The sequence below is a fragment of the Ictalurus furcatus genome, chromosome 5 (genome assembly GCF_023375685.1).
Source record: "Ictalurus furcatus strain D&B chromosome 5, Billie_1.0, whole genome shotgun sequence".
Taxonomy (NCBI): Eukaryota; Metazoa; Chordata; class Actinopteri; order Siluriformes; family Ictaluridae; genus Ictalurus; species Ictalurus furcatus.
In genome coordinates, this window is record NC_071259.1 from 5,453,633 (window position 1) to 5,470,741 (window position 17,109).

Genomic DNA, 17,109 nt, shown 5'->3' on the forward strand with positions numbered 1-17,109 from the left:
TTTACAAAGTAACCTTACAGTGCACATAAAGTGCATTGTATAGTGCTAGATTACAGGCAATAAAATAGTCAGTTTGCACATCCACCAGCCTCCATATACACCCTTAGCCATCCAATAATATGTAAAGCATACAATATACAGAAGAAAGAAAGGAGGACAAGAACAAACGACAACAATATTACTAGTAGAACTTTTACTATTACTAATACTACAACTAATAATAATAACAATCCATATCCCAGGAAACTCGGGGCACAAGGCGGGGTACACCCTGGACGGGGTGCCAACCCATCGTAGGGCTACAAATAATTTGGAAATGCCTGAAAAATCAGCCTAGAATACATGTGTTTGGACGAGGCACGACAAGAACATGCAAGCTCCGTCCACACAAGGCGGAGGCTGGATTCAAACCCCCAACCTCTAAGGTGTGAGACAAACGTGATAACCACTAAACCACTGTGCCGAAGAAGAAGAAAAGGAAGAAAATAATAATAATAATAAGAAGAAGAAGTAGAAAATCTAGTCCCTGCATCCATTATCATGTATATAAACTCTTACAGAAGATGTAATCTGGCTGCACAGCACTTAATTGTACAATACATTGAACCAAGTGGGCGGGGCTAAAGACTTCTTGGCAGTTAGTGGGCGGGGATGAAGACCGTTTGTATGCAGAGCGATGGGCGGGGCTTAGCAACTTTTTGGCTGCTGTACAGTACAGTACGTTCACTCGGGTTCTGGGCGTGGCTAAACAGTGTAGAGCAGCCCGTAGTGGGCGTGCCTTACCGATTTACGAGCCGATAAACAGAGTCAGAAAGACTCTTGGATGTGATGCGGTGCTGTAAAAACTGCTGCAGTGTGTCGTGTTTAATGCCGGTTGGAACCTGTAGCCCAGTTAACATGAACTCAGGAGGAGAACTCCAGCCGTCGCGGTGTCAAGTGGACTTGAAGACTTAACGAAAGAAAGTGAGAATATGCTGAGCGACTTCAGTTCAACCGGAGCACCACTCACAACGTGAGGCATGTCGGTTTGAACTATGTGCTGAAGATAAGATAAAGCAGCCCGGTTTCTTCTGAACTGGCTTTCAGCTGATTTCTCTTTAACCGGTCTGCTTGCGAAAGGCACCTGTAAGAAACACCTATCTGTCAGAGGACTTTTCTCTCCCGGACTAGTTTATCAGGAATTGGGATAATGATGGAGACGCTCACGGATGTTTTACTAGTCACTGCAAATGTTGGCTCGTTATTTGACAATGTAAGTATGCAAACTATTACCGTCTTGTTTCATATTTGTTAACAGTTTATTATTATTATTATTATTATTATTATTATTATTATTATTACACAGAGGATAGAGCCTGAATTGTTATACTGTGTTCAACTGCTGTAACTGAAGGTGACATGTAATAATAATTGAGGTAACCACGCGACATCTTGAAAACAACCGCGATTGCACCTTGTATAACCCAAGTAAACTAATCTATGTTAATTCGCTCTTACTAGGAAATACCACTATCACCATCAGCAAATCAGGTGATAGCAAAAAACAAACAAAAAAAACCCCAACCAAAAACACCCTCCTTATGTTGTAATTCAGGTTGCGACATCTTCACAATATTAACAATTCTTGCGCAGTCGTAGAGTTTAGTCTAGTCCCCCTGCCCCCGCTGCCCCCCCTGCCCCCCCTTTCTTTTTCGTCGCTAGGCTACTTAAATACTGCGTTCACAAAATATCATACTAGCCTACTAATTAGTATTTCAAATTATAGTCGCGTACTGTTTTGACATACTACTTAGTACAGTAGTATGCGCCTTTTGACTCGCGTCGTTCCACCAGGCCTCGCGGAGCTTTTTCACATCCCCGGGCTAGAGTAGCGCTCTGTCGCCGGCTCGAAGCGCGCTGTCACCGGATTGGCTGTGAGAGTTCCTCGCAAGGCGTCGCGACAGGAAACTAGCAGCCAGCCTATCAACAGCCGCTCAGTGTTTGTGTTTAAATGAAACAGGAAACAGACCCGTCAGCTCTGAGACGTTTAAAAGAACTTCATCCATTTCAGTCTTAGCAGAAATCACTAAATGCTCAGTTAAAAAAAGAAAAAAAAGGCCAGGCCTTTTTTTTAACGCTATAAATAAACGTACATTTACATTTTAAACCGTTTACATATCACGACAGAGCGAGCAGCCCGGCTCTTACAAGTCTGGATACTCCAGACTGCATACTACCGCACTAAATAGTATTTATAAATAGTGCACAACCCTTGATAATTTAGACATTTGGACAGCCTGCTTAATTTGGGTAGTTTGGGGTGTAACCTTTGCATTCAAATAAATCAGGAAGTCGTCGGCTTCTTCATTGACGTTTAAAGGGCTGTGGCGCGAAAATGAACACAAACAAACAAAGAAACAACACACACTGAGACATTAAATTAGCCTTATAGCTAAGTGAGAAGTGAAATAGTAACCATGAATATTATTTATGAAGGTGTCTGTGCCTAAATACTACATCACGATATTTGAAAACTTATTCAATATACTATATGTATCCCAATATTGTTTTCTCACAGAGTAGTCATCAAATTAAAATAAATAAATAAATAAATTAATTAAAATAAATGGAGCTATGAGTTTAACAAAAGAATAAATATTTTACCACAGGAAAGGAGAAAATCATTCGCATTTTATCATCCAGTCAGCTACTTGTTACAATGAGCTGCTCAATAGTATGAAAGTACTGACAATCTATCAAATAAAAAAAAAAACCCCAAAGTATTGTGATGTAATTTATCACGATCACAATATTACGTAATAACCATAATCGAAGATACTGTGGTGTGACGCGACCACGCAGAAGTCGATTATTTCTCAGTAACAGTTCATCATGAAATGTTTAGTCCTCTCGTACTACATCAATATGACAACGCGAGCATTTCTATTCATTTAGAAATGTTGTACATGTTATAAACAGTTGTTAGTTTTCCTGCATCTCATTTTTCAATCTGTCGAAAAGTTATTAATACAAAAAAAAAAGAACAAAACAAAAAAACGAACAAAACAAAAAAACGCGTGTCTTGTTTGTGAAGACTTGCTTGAGATTTACTTTCTTACTTCTGACTGTTACAAAACACTGACACTGGAAACGTCTTCCAGAAAATGCTAAATAAATATCTCTTTACAGAAAACTTTATTTACACAGTCATTTACACACATTTTTAAAATCTGTTTACGTAGCGAAGCCCCATCAGAGACTCTGGTATATAAACTTGATCAACGGCTTCTGAATTCAACAGTACTGTAGTATGAATTGTCATAATGACCTAGTCCTTGTAGAACGTTGAGTTGAGCTTGTGAATAATATGAAACGTATTAGTGGTCTAATATTGTCATGAGGTGCTTCATGTAATGGGAGCTCTGCACAGGTCGATGGTTTCCCTGTTTGAACACACCTACAAAAAGTAGAAGAATTAAGGTGTTTACATGTCTATAATGCACTTCGATAATGCGACTAAAACAGGAATACTCCACACGTCTTAATTTGATTTGTGTTTACTTCGAGTACGATCTTAATCGGATTAAGGTAATTAAAAATGGCTGTATACATGGTAGTTTCTTAATCAGAGTATCGTCTTAATAGGGTTAATAGTGGATTATTGTTGTCCATGTAAATGCACTGAATGCTCAGCTGGTTTCTGTGATGCACAGAAAGTTCTGTAAACGATGTCTAATGTAAATATACGGACCACCAACATCCAGTCTATCAGAGATGCATCCCACATGTTTCGACCAGCTCCAGTTACAGAGCCTGGTGAAAACCTGGGAGATAAAAGCAAACAAACAAACAAACAAAAAAAAACCCCATATGATACGGACCAGCAACATCCAACCAATCAGAAAAGCAGGGATTTCTATTTGCATGTCAGTCATGTTGCCTGTCAGATCAGAAAGCTTTCCTATTGCACTAGGGTCCAGGTGTTCTAGCCGATGGACAGTAGTACGTGTTTTATGGGCTTGGTTTTGGAGGGCGGCGGCGTGGGGGGTTCAACATCCAACAGAGTGACTGACTAATCCTTCACTGTTGTACATAGTTGTACATTGACAAACAAGACCATGTTGGTTCTCAGCTTGAGATTACAAAGCCCAAGTTGTTGTCTTAAGAGTTTTGGTCAGGACTTCGCCTTCATTATATCTGCAAATGGAAATTTGGCCACACATCCAGCTTCCAGTGGCCATATTTGGCACAGAGAGCGCATGTTTGGGTCCACTGTGACCATAAACAGATGAATATCTTTCCTCAAAACCATTTCAACCTCCTCTTGACTTTTTTTTTTTTTTGTAGTAGGTCAGCGCTGACGTGCTGGCTGTGAAAACAAACGTCCAAAAATGGTGGGGCTCCTTGTATTCACGTCAACGGTTCACAGATATGATAGGAGCGCTGAGAAACCTGAGGTGCTGTCTGTCTTCGTGCAGGAAAGTTATGAAATGTTTATGTGTGACCTGATTGTAGCAAACTGTGTTCTGTTGTTGAAATTCCTACAGATAGTGTGAAGACAAAAAGCAGCTTTTTGGTTGTGTTTCACTGCAGCTCAGTTATACTTCTGAATTGTGTCAAACTTTGTATTGACAGCTTTTACATTGAAAAACCACATGACACCTTGTGTTGCATGCTGTTGTGAAGTCAACAATCCTCCAAGCAGCTGAAACCATCGAGCACTTTCCAGGTCATCTTTCTCCATCTTGCTGCTTATTGTTGCTTATTAATGCCTTTTTTCTCTCTCTCACAAACATGTCCTGTTCAGCCAGAATTAAACGACAGCTTAAATGCATTTAAAGTATCTCTGAAATATCAGCTCTTCCAAGTGCAAGTCCAGCGAGCCGAAATGACGCAGTATAAATTTGCGGATTTCTCCTGAGACAGGGAGATGAAGGAAGTTTCCACTGGCCTCATTGTTTTTCCACTCTCAAGGAGTGAATGAGTGAAGACATTTGCTTCGAGACTGCTTTTAGGCAGAACAACCTGGGAGAATGCTTCTGTAGGCAGACCTTTGACTCGTTTCTTTTTGTGTCATATCTGAAGTTAATATCAAAAGCATATTGACATTGAATTTGAATCAGTGCACAGTATATAAACAGCCTTCTGTTTAATCTATCTGGCGTGAAGCTATTTAGTCACTTTTGTTTTCCATGATTTGTCTGCGAACACGACTCCAGAAGATTTATAAGATAATTCAGGCCTTGCGGCATTTTGGAGTTTCTTTCTTTCCGGCTCGTTGATCATGTTCCTAATGTTCTTGGGCTTCCTGATCTTGTACTGATGATCAAGATAGTCTTCATTTGTCTGGCTTCAATATTTTTTGGATTAGCTGCTCTGCCCACTGCTAGATGATCTCAGAATTCTGCCTGGAGCACCTTGTGTACTTCTGTTATGGTAAATGGTCTGCACTTATATAGCGCTTTTTTTAACCTTAGCGCTTCCAGAGCGCTTTACACCGGTTCTCATTCACCCATTCACACACACACACACACACACACACACACTCACACACCAATGGTAGCAGAGCCGCCATGCAAGGCGCTAGCAACGTTGGAGCAACTTGGGGTTCAGCTCTTGGAGTTCTTGTCCAAGGCATGTGGAGTCACGTGGGCCGGGAATCGAACCGCCAACCCTACGATTATTGGACAACCTGCTCTACCTGAGCCACAGCTGCCCATAATGTAGAATATGGTACTTCATTGAAGTAATGAATGAGCTCGACAAGTAAACAACCCCGACATTCGGCACCAGTTTGCCGTACTGGAGTCTGAAGGAATGATGTCAGATGTCTGTGATATGAAATAAAAAGACACGCTCACATTAAGGTTTGTGTAACTCTTCTAGGAAATTGCCATTTAACGAATTACCCTTAATGACATTCCATAACGAAGCAAGGAAATGCTTTATGAGTGAGCCGAGGTAATTGCTGCAACTGGTAAACAGGACAGCGCTTCGGTGGAATACAGTGAAAGTGGTTTTGATGTCATTGCCGTGTGGTATACAGGTTCTGCCCACGCAGTAGACCAGTGCTGGCTCACAAGCATGCAAATAATTTATGCAAAGCCCCGTGAACCTTATATGGTGGGTCAAGGTAGACCATTACTAATATAAAACCATTGAACCATTCTTTTTAAATCTCCTGGAGTCCATGTTTGCTTTTATCCTAAGAAGGGAGCTGGCACCTTTGGAGACAAAACAGACCCACGACATACATACCACCTCCATCATACTTAACAATGGTGATTTGGTTCTTTTCTGTATAACCCATCCTTCTTTTTACACCAAAGTCACCTTGAGTGTTTGTTTCTTACATTTGTTGTTAGATGTAAGAAAAGGTTTTTTTTTTCTTTTTCTTGGCACTCCTTCCAAATAGCTGTCATACAGTTAGGGAACTAATTAGATTTTCCAGATTTGGCAACCAGAAAATGCTCCTGCAAATCCCCAGCCTTGACCTGTGGAGTCATTTTTCCTTCTCTTACCATCCACTTCATTGTGCATGGGAGCAAAATACACTTGCATCCTCTTCTTGGTTGGTTCATTACAGCTCAGCTTGTTGTAAAAACTTCCTAAGTCTTGCCCAAACAGCGGATATGGGCATTTTCAATCGTTTAGCTATTTATAATAAGACTTTTGTCTCGTTTCATTTATGGATTCTCTAATCTAACCTTCTCCCGTGTTACTAAGAATCACTAAGGGAATTTGGCCTCGGTGTCACCTCATATTTTTACTTCAGTGAAACAGGAAGTCATGGATGACCAGTTCCATGGACAAGATTTTCTAAGGTACACTCAGGGGAACCTTAAAAAGTAAGATATAAGAACTTCTAGGAGTCAATATTTGTGATTCATGGTATTGTTTAAAAAATTGATAAGGGATTAGGGTTTACCTTCAAATAACTTTACTTGAATTAAAGGTTAGATTTCTTTATTTTAGCATGATATTAAACTAATTAAAGACAAAGACATTTCAAAGCTATTTACCGGGGGTGCCAATAATTCTGAAGCTGGCTGCAACCCCTTAGCTACCATGGCCCTGTTAAACATTTTGTGACTCTAAATTTAACAAAAAATATTATGACAAAATCAAACGAATTAATTATTTATAATTAATACTAATTAAACATTTTTATTGAATATAATGAATCACTCATAAGCAGTTTCTGGGAATGCTTTTCTTTAAATTTCGTGTTCGGAAACCGGTCTGCACCTCTTTTGTCTTAAAGACCGGTCTAGCAATGACTGATATGTAAGATATGTAACTCAAGAGCATGACCTGAAAGCCTCCGCTTAAAACCGATGTATGCGAGCAGGCTCTGGTTTCTAACTTAATCCTCACACACATTCTCCTCTCATGTACTTTAGATAGCTTTGGTGTTTTTCTGCCTGTGTCTCATGTATTATTCAGCATGGCCTTTGATCCAGGTTTCTACAGGCTTCGCGTTATTGCTGCTCTTTGTTCAAGCTCCCTTTGTTTAATCACAGATTTTCGAGGTTCCTCAGAATTCAGGATTGATTTGAATGAACTGAGTACTGAAAGTGTTTGAAAGAGCGATGTACTGGATAGAGGTCGACCGATAGTGGATTTTACCGATACCGATAACTAAGCTGGGCAGTACTTTCCGATAACTAATTAATCAATAGATAGTTTTAATGAAGTAAAATTGATACTGAATGAAACCGTAACACTCAGAGTAAAATATTACTGAACTTCATTACAAAAAATAAACAGTACTGACTGTACTATGAAAATGTACTGTACTTTTTAAATTATATATATATATATATATATATATATATATATATATATATATATATATATATATATATAAACTTATAATCAATATTAAAGTAGCTAAAAGATATCCATCCAAACTGTATGAAAAAACACTCCAAATAACAAATAAAAATAGAGACATCCAAACTGAATAAAAAACACTTCAAATAACACAACAAAATTTGCCACTGATGCTTTTTATTTCGCCTCTAGAGGCCGCTCTCGTACTGTATAACGATTGCGGACCCTTATCAGCCGCTCTGCAACAGACGCAACCGGGATATGCTATCGGTGTGGATTTTTGTCGATAACCCATAGTTCCAGCAGCCAGTTATCAGTGCCGATTAATCGACAAAACCGATCATTCGGTCAAGCTCTAGTACTGGATCTGTGGTCTTAGTTATTGAAGTCAAAGACTAGTATATATTCGTCATCATCATCAACAACAACAGCAACAATAATAGCAATAATAAGGACAATCACGACAATAGTAATAACATTAACAGCAACAACAACAATAATAATAAGTATTTAGAATCTTTGATGACTGTCTTGATATTGAATTACAGTTAATATAATGTATTTAATTATAATTTACTATTATTAAATTGCGGTAATGTATATAATTACGCAATTACTTCAATAGGATGCCTAGCTAGCTACATATCTGGCTCATGGGTTTAGCAAAAATTTTGGCACCTTGCAGGTTAAATCCTTTTTCGTTGGTAATCTAATGCATAGCATCCACATTATAAGTAAAGTGTGTTATGACGATATTTTTTTTAAACAACGTATGTCTATCTGTAGACATATTTTATTATTTGGTGCAAGAAATTAAACAGAGGAACAAGCTCTCAATACCACCTTCTTATTACTTTTATTACTTTTATTAACACTTTTTTAAAGTGACTTTTCTTTTTCTTTTCTTTTTTTTTTTTAAACTGCGGCAGAATCCGGACCAAGTTCAGAGCTGATAAATGATCAGTGATAGGATGGTTGCATGACTAAGTTTCCACTAACAGAACAGAAACAAGTGCATGATAGTTTATAGGAAAAAGAGATAAAGCCACAAATAAACACAGACACGCACACACACACACACACACACACACAATGACACAGAGAAATCCATAACTACATACACGCACAAAGCACAGAGAAGGCTGATAGCGGCTAAGCGGAACTGACCCTCACAATACTCTTAAAGTTATATTCACTTTGTTTACCATCTTATAAAAATAAATAAATAAATCCCCCCCCCCCCCAAAAAAAAGGGAATTATTTCCGTCATCATTTTTCTGTATCGTGAACCAAATCGAAGCTTCACCTTCCTTTCATTGTCACTGTAGTTACTGAATATCAAACTGAATAATATTGTTTAAGACAAATCACCGTGACACTGATACCAGAACCATCCTCTCGTCCACAGCTGGGCGAAATCCAGAATGACTGGCTGCGAGAGTTCTTCACAGTGAGTTCAGCAGCACTCTTTTCTTTGCTGTTCCATTTCTCACGGACACATCATACTCACGCTCTGTCAAACAGGAATATGAAGAATATTGAACATGCAGGTACAAGCAATATGAATGATCTCTGTGTTTGTGTGAGCAGACTGTGGGCACACACAAGCCCCGCTTCGTCGCCCTGCACTTCCAGGAGGTCGGGGGGAAGGACTACAAGGCCAACATGGCTCACGCTGAAAACTTCTTCTGGTAGGCTAACTCTTTTTTTTTTTTTAAGTATTTTTTTTTTTTTTTACTTAGCCGACTAGGTTTAAAAGTTATAATTTCATTATGGCAGTATACTTTGTTTTATTATCAACAACTTTAATTGTGCTGTCTGTTTTCTCTCTGTACCAGTGTTATTGTGGAGAAGTGTGAATGGTTTGCCCAGCAGGGGGCTCACACCCCTCCCCTTTCCCATGCCCCTGCTCACCAGCAGATAAACACACAGTCACGATACTCTACACACAGAAACCCAACAGCGTCCCGGCGTTCTTATAACAGACTTGTGGCGATAAAATGATCCACTTGTTAAAATGTCTAATAAGTCGATTTCCATTCAGCCGGCGGAATAGAACGCCAGTGTACTGCTAGAAAGGGTTAAAATAAAAAATAAAAAAATGTATCCAGTCATAAAGCATCCAGTGTTAATAATGAAAATGTTCATTTGCAGGCTAGTTAAAATAGACTGAAGACATTTGGGTTTGAGCTGAAAAGATGAACACGAGAAGAGAGATTAGAATTTCAGCTTTTATTTCCTGGTATTTATATGTAGACGCGCTAAACGACATTGAATGTAGTACGTTTTGTATCAGACCAACCGTTTTTTTTTTTTTGGCAAGAAAAAATCTTAGAATAGGTGACTGACAGGAGTTTCTTGTTACTCAGGTGTGTCCTGTTAGATTGATTGTTTAAAGAATAAATAGCTCCGAACATCTACTCTTGGTTTTAACCTACAGTTTTTCCAGTGAAGACTGCATGTGTTGTTAAAAAGGATAAGCCCAGATGAAGATCAGAGAGCTGTCTATGGGAGAAAAGTGAGTCATTCTGAAGCTGAGAAAATCTCTCGTCTCATACCCATCTCTTGATCTCAAACCCACATTTCTGGTGTACAGCGCAAACAAATGAATTGCCGTTCTACTAGTTTCAGAGGGGAGCGTATAAACCGTCATTCCCTCACCATCCTCTTGTTTTTCTTTCTGTCGAAGTTACTAAAACAAGCTAACAACACCCCCCCCCCCCACCACCACCACACAAATGTCTTGTTCCATATCAATGAGTATACATTTTTCTTTTTTAAAAAATAACACCATGTTTATATTTATAAGATTATATAGAGAGTTCACCATACAAATGCCTGTAAATGAGCTGTTACTATAGAAACGAGTACATAAAAAAAAAAAAAAAAGCAATGAATGATGTTTATAAGACATGTTCCCATTTAAGGTCATGAACTCTTAGAGTTCTCTGAACCAGAAATATTTCCTACTGGCTCTCACAGTTTGTCTTTCTGTCTTTTTTTTTTTAAATTATTTTTATTTTACAAGACTGATAAATGATGTTTATTTCCACTACACTGTCATGTTATCCTTCCATTCCAGGACCATCGAGTCCAGCTCGGAGATGTCCGAGTTTGACCGAGCGTGCGTCTACATAGACAGCGACTTCAAGACCGAAGACAACTTCACGGTGAGGGCTGCTTGGACATACAGTTCAGTTAGGGTTAAGACCACTAGGTGGAGCACTGCTCCAACAGTCAAGGGGTGTGTGTGTGTGTGTGTGTGTGTGTGTGTGTGTGTGTGTGTGTGTGTGGTTAAACTGTATGTTATTGTTCTGTTCGTTAATCCACAATCAGGCTTCGAAATATATGTTACGTAATAAGAGCACACCTCTCTTTGTGTGTATCCATTATCTCTGTGTCGTGCTTCAGCTCGGTTTCCGTGAGCGGCAGGTTTCCTCCTCAGATCAGCTGGATCTCTTTATTAACAGTTCTGAAAAACATATTGATTTATACACAGGTCTGTAGTGGATAAGCCCAGGTTTGACAGGTTTAACATTTCCAGAGGGTCTGCACTCTCTCATACGCAACTACAGAATCTGGGGGTCTCAGCCACACACACACACACACACACACACACACACACACACACACAGATGTATGTAAAGCTGAAAGGTCTGTGTGCTTTTCAGTGCCTTTGGGTTCCTGCCCGTCGTGTGTGATTGACAGAATGTACTAGGGATGGGCGATATGGACTTCAAACTATATCACGATATTTTCTGGTATTTATTGCAATAATGATATCAGTGACGATATAAATATTGTACCGTGCACCACTGTTTTTGGCTACAAGTGATAGCTGTGATCTTGAGAGCCTCAGAAACACAAACGTTGATCAAAAAATAAAACCTGTAATCAAACCAGTTCCAGATTGTAGAGGTAGCTCCTCGTTTAGCGATAAGCTCCTCCTCAGCTTCACGCCCGCCTTCCGCCGTACTCGTTTTCGCTCTGTACGTGAGCCGCGAACGGGTTGCAGAACGTCGAGCACAAAAATAAATCATCAACTAGGCTTTATTGTTATTATTATCGCGGGCAGATTAATTCTTATCGTGGGGAGAATTTTTACCAAACGATAAGATATCGCCCCATCCCTAGAATGCACACATGCAGCGGATATGTTTACGTACTAATCACCGAAGGTTGTGAGTTCAAATCCTACAGCTGCCACAGCGCCAGTGTTAGGTCCGCCAGTGTTAGGTGAACTTCTCAGTTCATGGATCGGATTTCTTGTCACGTCTAAAGCGGCGGCCACACTAGACTTTCTGCATGCGAAATTTCTTCCGCTGCGAATATGGGCGGCAAACAGATACAACATCACACGCCAATGTTAAAACATACCATATGCTCCTGTATGCAGCGACACCGCAATCCAGGGAACTTCTCTTTTTGACGTTGATTTGATATTCTTTTAAAGCAGGAATCGGTGCGTCCTAGATCTCGGGTTTTCTTCTCACATGTCTTCGCCTGACACGGATTCACAGGTCAGAGTTCACCAAACTCGTACTTTGGAACGCAGTGAAAAGCTTGCGTTTCCGGTCCACAACACGCGTATGAACGGAAGTCAGTGGAAATGTCTCGTGAAATTTACCTTTACGGGTATTTACATCGTAAACGTAAATACCCGTGAGGTTTCTCAGTCACATCCCAGCTGACAAAAAAGGATCCCCTGGACATCCCCTGAATGGCCTCAATGAACGTCCCCCAAACATCCATGTGTAGGATCCCCTTGACGTCCTACGGATGTTCAAGGGGACGTTCACAGGACGTCCAGCGGCCATTTGGGACGCTTAGGGGACTTTCACCGAAATGAAAACATTCAGTAGTGTTATGATTTGATATCCTCTGACGTCCTCGGACGTTATAAACCGGACCAAATGCGGACCTAAGTGGACGTTCGCAACGTCCGAGGGACGTCCTCGGTTTGCTGGGCTGTTTTTACGTGAATTTTCCGAACTCTAGGTTAAATGTCACATAAAACCTTTTTTTTTTTTTCCTCCCTAGAAGAGTCTATGTTCCAATCTAAACACAACTAGAGAGTATCAGACCACAGAAAAACAAGAATTCCAGATTCTATGAATATGTACAATGGAAACACACCCCAGGATAAGCGGTATAGAAGATGGATGGATGGATGGATGGATGGAAACACACCCCGCCCCTTTCCTCTGGTTACCCAGTGATGTATGGCCTGCATTTGCATACTGGAACATGATTGGCTCTTATAGTTTACGTTAGTAATAACACTGCATTCGACTTCGTGGGAAGTCGGAGCTTGGAACAATGTCATTATCTACCTCTGTGCATTCGAGCTACAAAAATATGGACGCCTCCATGTCAGTCTCTAGTCAGCAACAAGCTAGCCGGCTAACTGTAGTGAGCAATGCATATTGTACTCGTCAAAACAACAACCAGTATAGTCAGTGCTATAGATTTAACAAGCCAGTATGTGTGCATGTTGATCGATCTAACGCGAATCCTTGTATATCCTGTATAACTCATTTAAAGGTAAGAGGTGCTACTTTGTTTACTGCTGATTTTGTGAGCAGCCATGTTGATTTGATGAACTGGGAGGAACTCGGACTTGAGGAGACCATCCTGAGTTCCCGAGTAGGAACTCTAAATTGAGAGGGTGTGGGATTAATATATATATATATATATATACATATATATATATATATATATATATATATATATATATATATATATATATAAAGTTTGAGGTTAACTGGCAGAGGAGTGTTACAGTAGGTAATTGATATATGAGGCTAATGGGCATTTGAGTGTTATACTGGAAATCCTATACGGAATTGGCTTTCTACTGGATTTTGGTCGAAGTTTTGAGAGAAAGGTAAACACGGAATTGTCAGCATTAAAGCACTGAATCGTTTTAGGAGCAGAAAATCTGACATCAGAGCGAGTGGCAGGATATTAACCCTAAGCCCACCCAGGTGAGGAGTGATAGACCTTTCGTGTGTGTGTGTGGGTTTGTGTTTGTCCCGGCAGCTGATGGACTGGGTTAATGTGCGGGAGTGGCCAGGCAGCAGGCCGAGTCAATACGTTTAAGTCCAGATTAAAAGTATTGATCAGCATCTTCAGTTTGGCCATGATAAATAAACTTTGGGGGGGTTGAACAGCTGTGGATGTGTTTGTTACCCCTTTACCACACGCTTATCCTAAACACACGCACACACACACACACACACACACACTAACTCTAACTTGTGCTATAAATGTAAACAAACTCTCTTTTCCGCCAGTAACACACAGGTGCACTCACACACACACACACACATACACACACATGAAAACCCACAAACCACTCACTCAAACCCACCTCTCCTTTAGAAACACTTTCTCTCTCTCTCTCGCTCTCTCTCTCTCTCTCTCTCACACACACACACACACACACACACACACACTCACACACAAACTATAACTATAACTTGCTCTAAATGTAAACAAACTCCCTTTTCCACCAGTATAATAGGTGCACACACACACACACACACACACACACACATGAAAACCCACAAACCACACAAACCTCCCTCTCCACCAAAAACACACACACACACACACACACACACCAAAAATGAGCTCTTGTGCACAGTCTCAACACCCATCTTCATCAATCAGGTCAGTGCAGCATTTAATAAAAAATTATTGACTTACAAGTGATTTTTTATCAAAACACAATTTGTACTGCTGCAGCCTGCTCACACACATACACACACCTGCGCACACACACACACTCTCGCTCACACACACTCACACACAGGCGCTACTGCCCAGGAAAGCGATGATCTACAACCTCTGGAAAACTGATAACAAATCAATAGAGGCGGTGTGAGAGAAATGAGAATGCAGAGATGTGTGGAATGGGGACACAGCTCCGGGTGTGTGACCTTGATTTTGGAAATACGCCCAGATTCATTTCTCTTTATCATCTCTAATTGGTGGGATTTTCTGTGATGTTTTGAGATTATTATTATTATTATTATTTAATGTCTTGATTTTGTACATTACAGAAGAATGCTTTGTCTTCTTGTCTTTGTTTAAGTATCTGGAGTCAAATGACTGCAATCAAAGAAGAGGATGAGTTTGGTTTCTCATAAGACTTCCTTGTTTGCGTGAGATAAGATTTTATTTGGATAACTAGGTGTGTGTGTGTGTGTGCAGCCTGCCACATTTCTGCATAATACACATTAAACTCAGTCACTGATGTACTCAACATCTAATTGTAGGATTTAAAAGGTCACACAAGGGCTAGGTTTGACAAAACAATTCAGCAGAATTAAAGCTTCGAGATTCAAACGAAACCAGCTCGTCTCTAAAGACACGAGCCCCAAACACACGTACACATGCTGCCTGAGCGAGAAAACACCTTAATACTAGTGTAAGAAGCGGAGAATAGAGGCCTGAATATTTATTATTAAAAGCTGCCACTGTTGGGCCCTTGAGCAAGGCCTTTAACCCTCTCTGCTCCAGGGGGCGCTGTATCATGGCTGACCCTGCGCACTGACCCCAACTTCCTAACAAGCTGGGGTATGAAGAAAAGAATTTCACTCTGCTGTAATGTATATGTGACAAGTTTAGGCTTCTTCTTCTTCTATTGCGGAGTTTCCTTGATTTTTACGTTCGTTTCTGCGATGGTAAAATCCCGAAATCACGGAGGGACTGACTAACTGTTAAAGGTTACACCCGAACATTTATATCTAAAATTACTTGGCAGTATTTGGGTCTGTATGAAAAACCAAAGCAGAACAAAATCCACAAGCATACAATCATGCAACAAAACAAAAAAGTAAAAACCGAGCAGTTTGAAAATCTGAAAATTGGAAAGATTCGAGCCTACACGTTAAAAAAGCATTTGTTTTTGTGATTCTCCGGGCTTCCTGTCATCAACCGGATCAACTCTCCCAGTGCAGTCCTGCCTCAGGGCCGGTCATCTGGAAAGCACCGTCGTATTAAACAAGCATCGCTTTACTCACAAGATTTATTCCCTCCTCCTGGGGATGTCTTGTCACCCTCGGTGGGGCTCTATGTGTGTGTGTAAGTGTGTGTGGGTGTTTCAGGACTTGTCAGGTGTTGGTGCTGCAGCGCCAAGTGGCCCAGAACGGCAGGCGATTTTTCTTCTGCCTGCGTCGGCCTGCGCCGTGGCCCGCGTGTTTAATCACCGTGTGATTGTTTTAATTTTCTGTCTGTATCGATCTCGCCGGGACGCGATTGATGATCGAGCGCAGGAGCGGGCAGCCAGTACATTAAACCCACTCATGACTTCAGCACTTCTGAGTTTGTGTATATGAGTGGGCGCTCATATTTATATGCATCCGGACAAATCTGCGTCCTTGTCTACGAGTGTTTTAAAAAAAAAAAAAAAAAAAAAAAAAAGGGTGTAGATTTTCACAGACTAGCGGTGTGTGTTGAAATACCCGTGTTGTACGTGTCTTTACGGTTTAAAGTTGTGCAACCGACATACTGACCTGTGGCTTAAATATCCATAGTGAATGATTTATAAAGATGTGAAAATCAGTGGTTGAAGATCAGTAAAACCATGGCAAAACATGCCATGCCAACTGGCATGGGCAGCGGTGGCTTGGTGGTTAAGGCTCTGGGTTACTGATCGGAAGGTTCAAGATCCAGCACTGCTAAGCTGCCACTGTTGGGCCCTTGATCAAGGCCCTTAACCCTCTCTGCTCCAGGGGCGCTGTATCATGACTGACCCCAACTTCCTAACATGCTGGGGTATGCGAAGAAAAGAATTTCACTGTGCTGTAATGTATACGTGATCAATAAAGACTCATTATTAATTATTATCGAAACCTACAAAGGCCGCGTTTATCCATAATAAACAACATGCTAACGAAGAGGACTCTTCCTCTCTCTGTATGTGTCCACAGGCCCTCGGGAGCATGTACTTCATGCACAAATCTCTGGCGAACATCCAGCAATACGATTTCAGTGGTAAGCGATCACAGAGCTGACTTTTTACATAACTGTGTTTTAATTGTGTTAGTTCAGATGAAATCTCAGTGGTGAAGTGCTGGGTAGCTGCAGCACTCGTGCACTTAACTACATAACTAGCGCAGTTGGAGCGTAAGTTTTTCCATCATGTTAACTACCCATGTTTAACCTAGTCAATTAAATGTCCGTTAGCGTACTTGTCCAGTGAGCTAGGTAGATTTATGATTTGTCCATCCTTAAACCTGATAGGGTGCAGACGATTTTCATTTTCATTTCGGTTTGATTTGAACA

The 17,109-nt window shown here is 40.5% G+C and overlaps 1 protein-coding gene across 2 annotated transcripts in view; it reads left to right on the top strand.

Moving 5' to 3' along the window:
• The first annotated feature begins 809 nt into the window (after nt 1–809).
• Nucleotides 810–17,109, top strand: part of inpp5l (inositol polyphosphate-5-phosphatase L) — a 29,427-nt gene continuing 13,127 nt past the window's right edge. For both annotated transcript variants that reach the window (XM_053624406.1, XM_053624407.1), the window contains exons 1-5: nt 810–1,252; nt 9,224–9,265; nt 9,406–9,506; nt 10,898–10,985; nt 16,755–16,818. In XM_053624406.1, the coding sequence (XP_053480381.1) occupies nt 1,190–1,252; nt 9,224–9,265; nt 9,406–9,506; nt 10,898–10,985; nt 16,755–16,818 (358 nt within the window). In that variant the 5' untranslated portion in view covers nt 810–1,189. The remainder of the gene's footprint in view (nt 1,253–9,223; nt 9,266–9,405; nt 9,507–10,897; nt 10,986–16,754; nt 16,819–17,109) is intronic.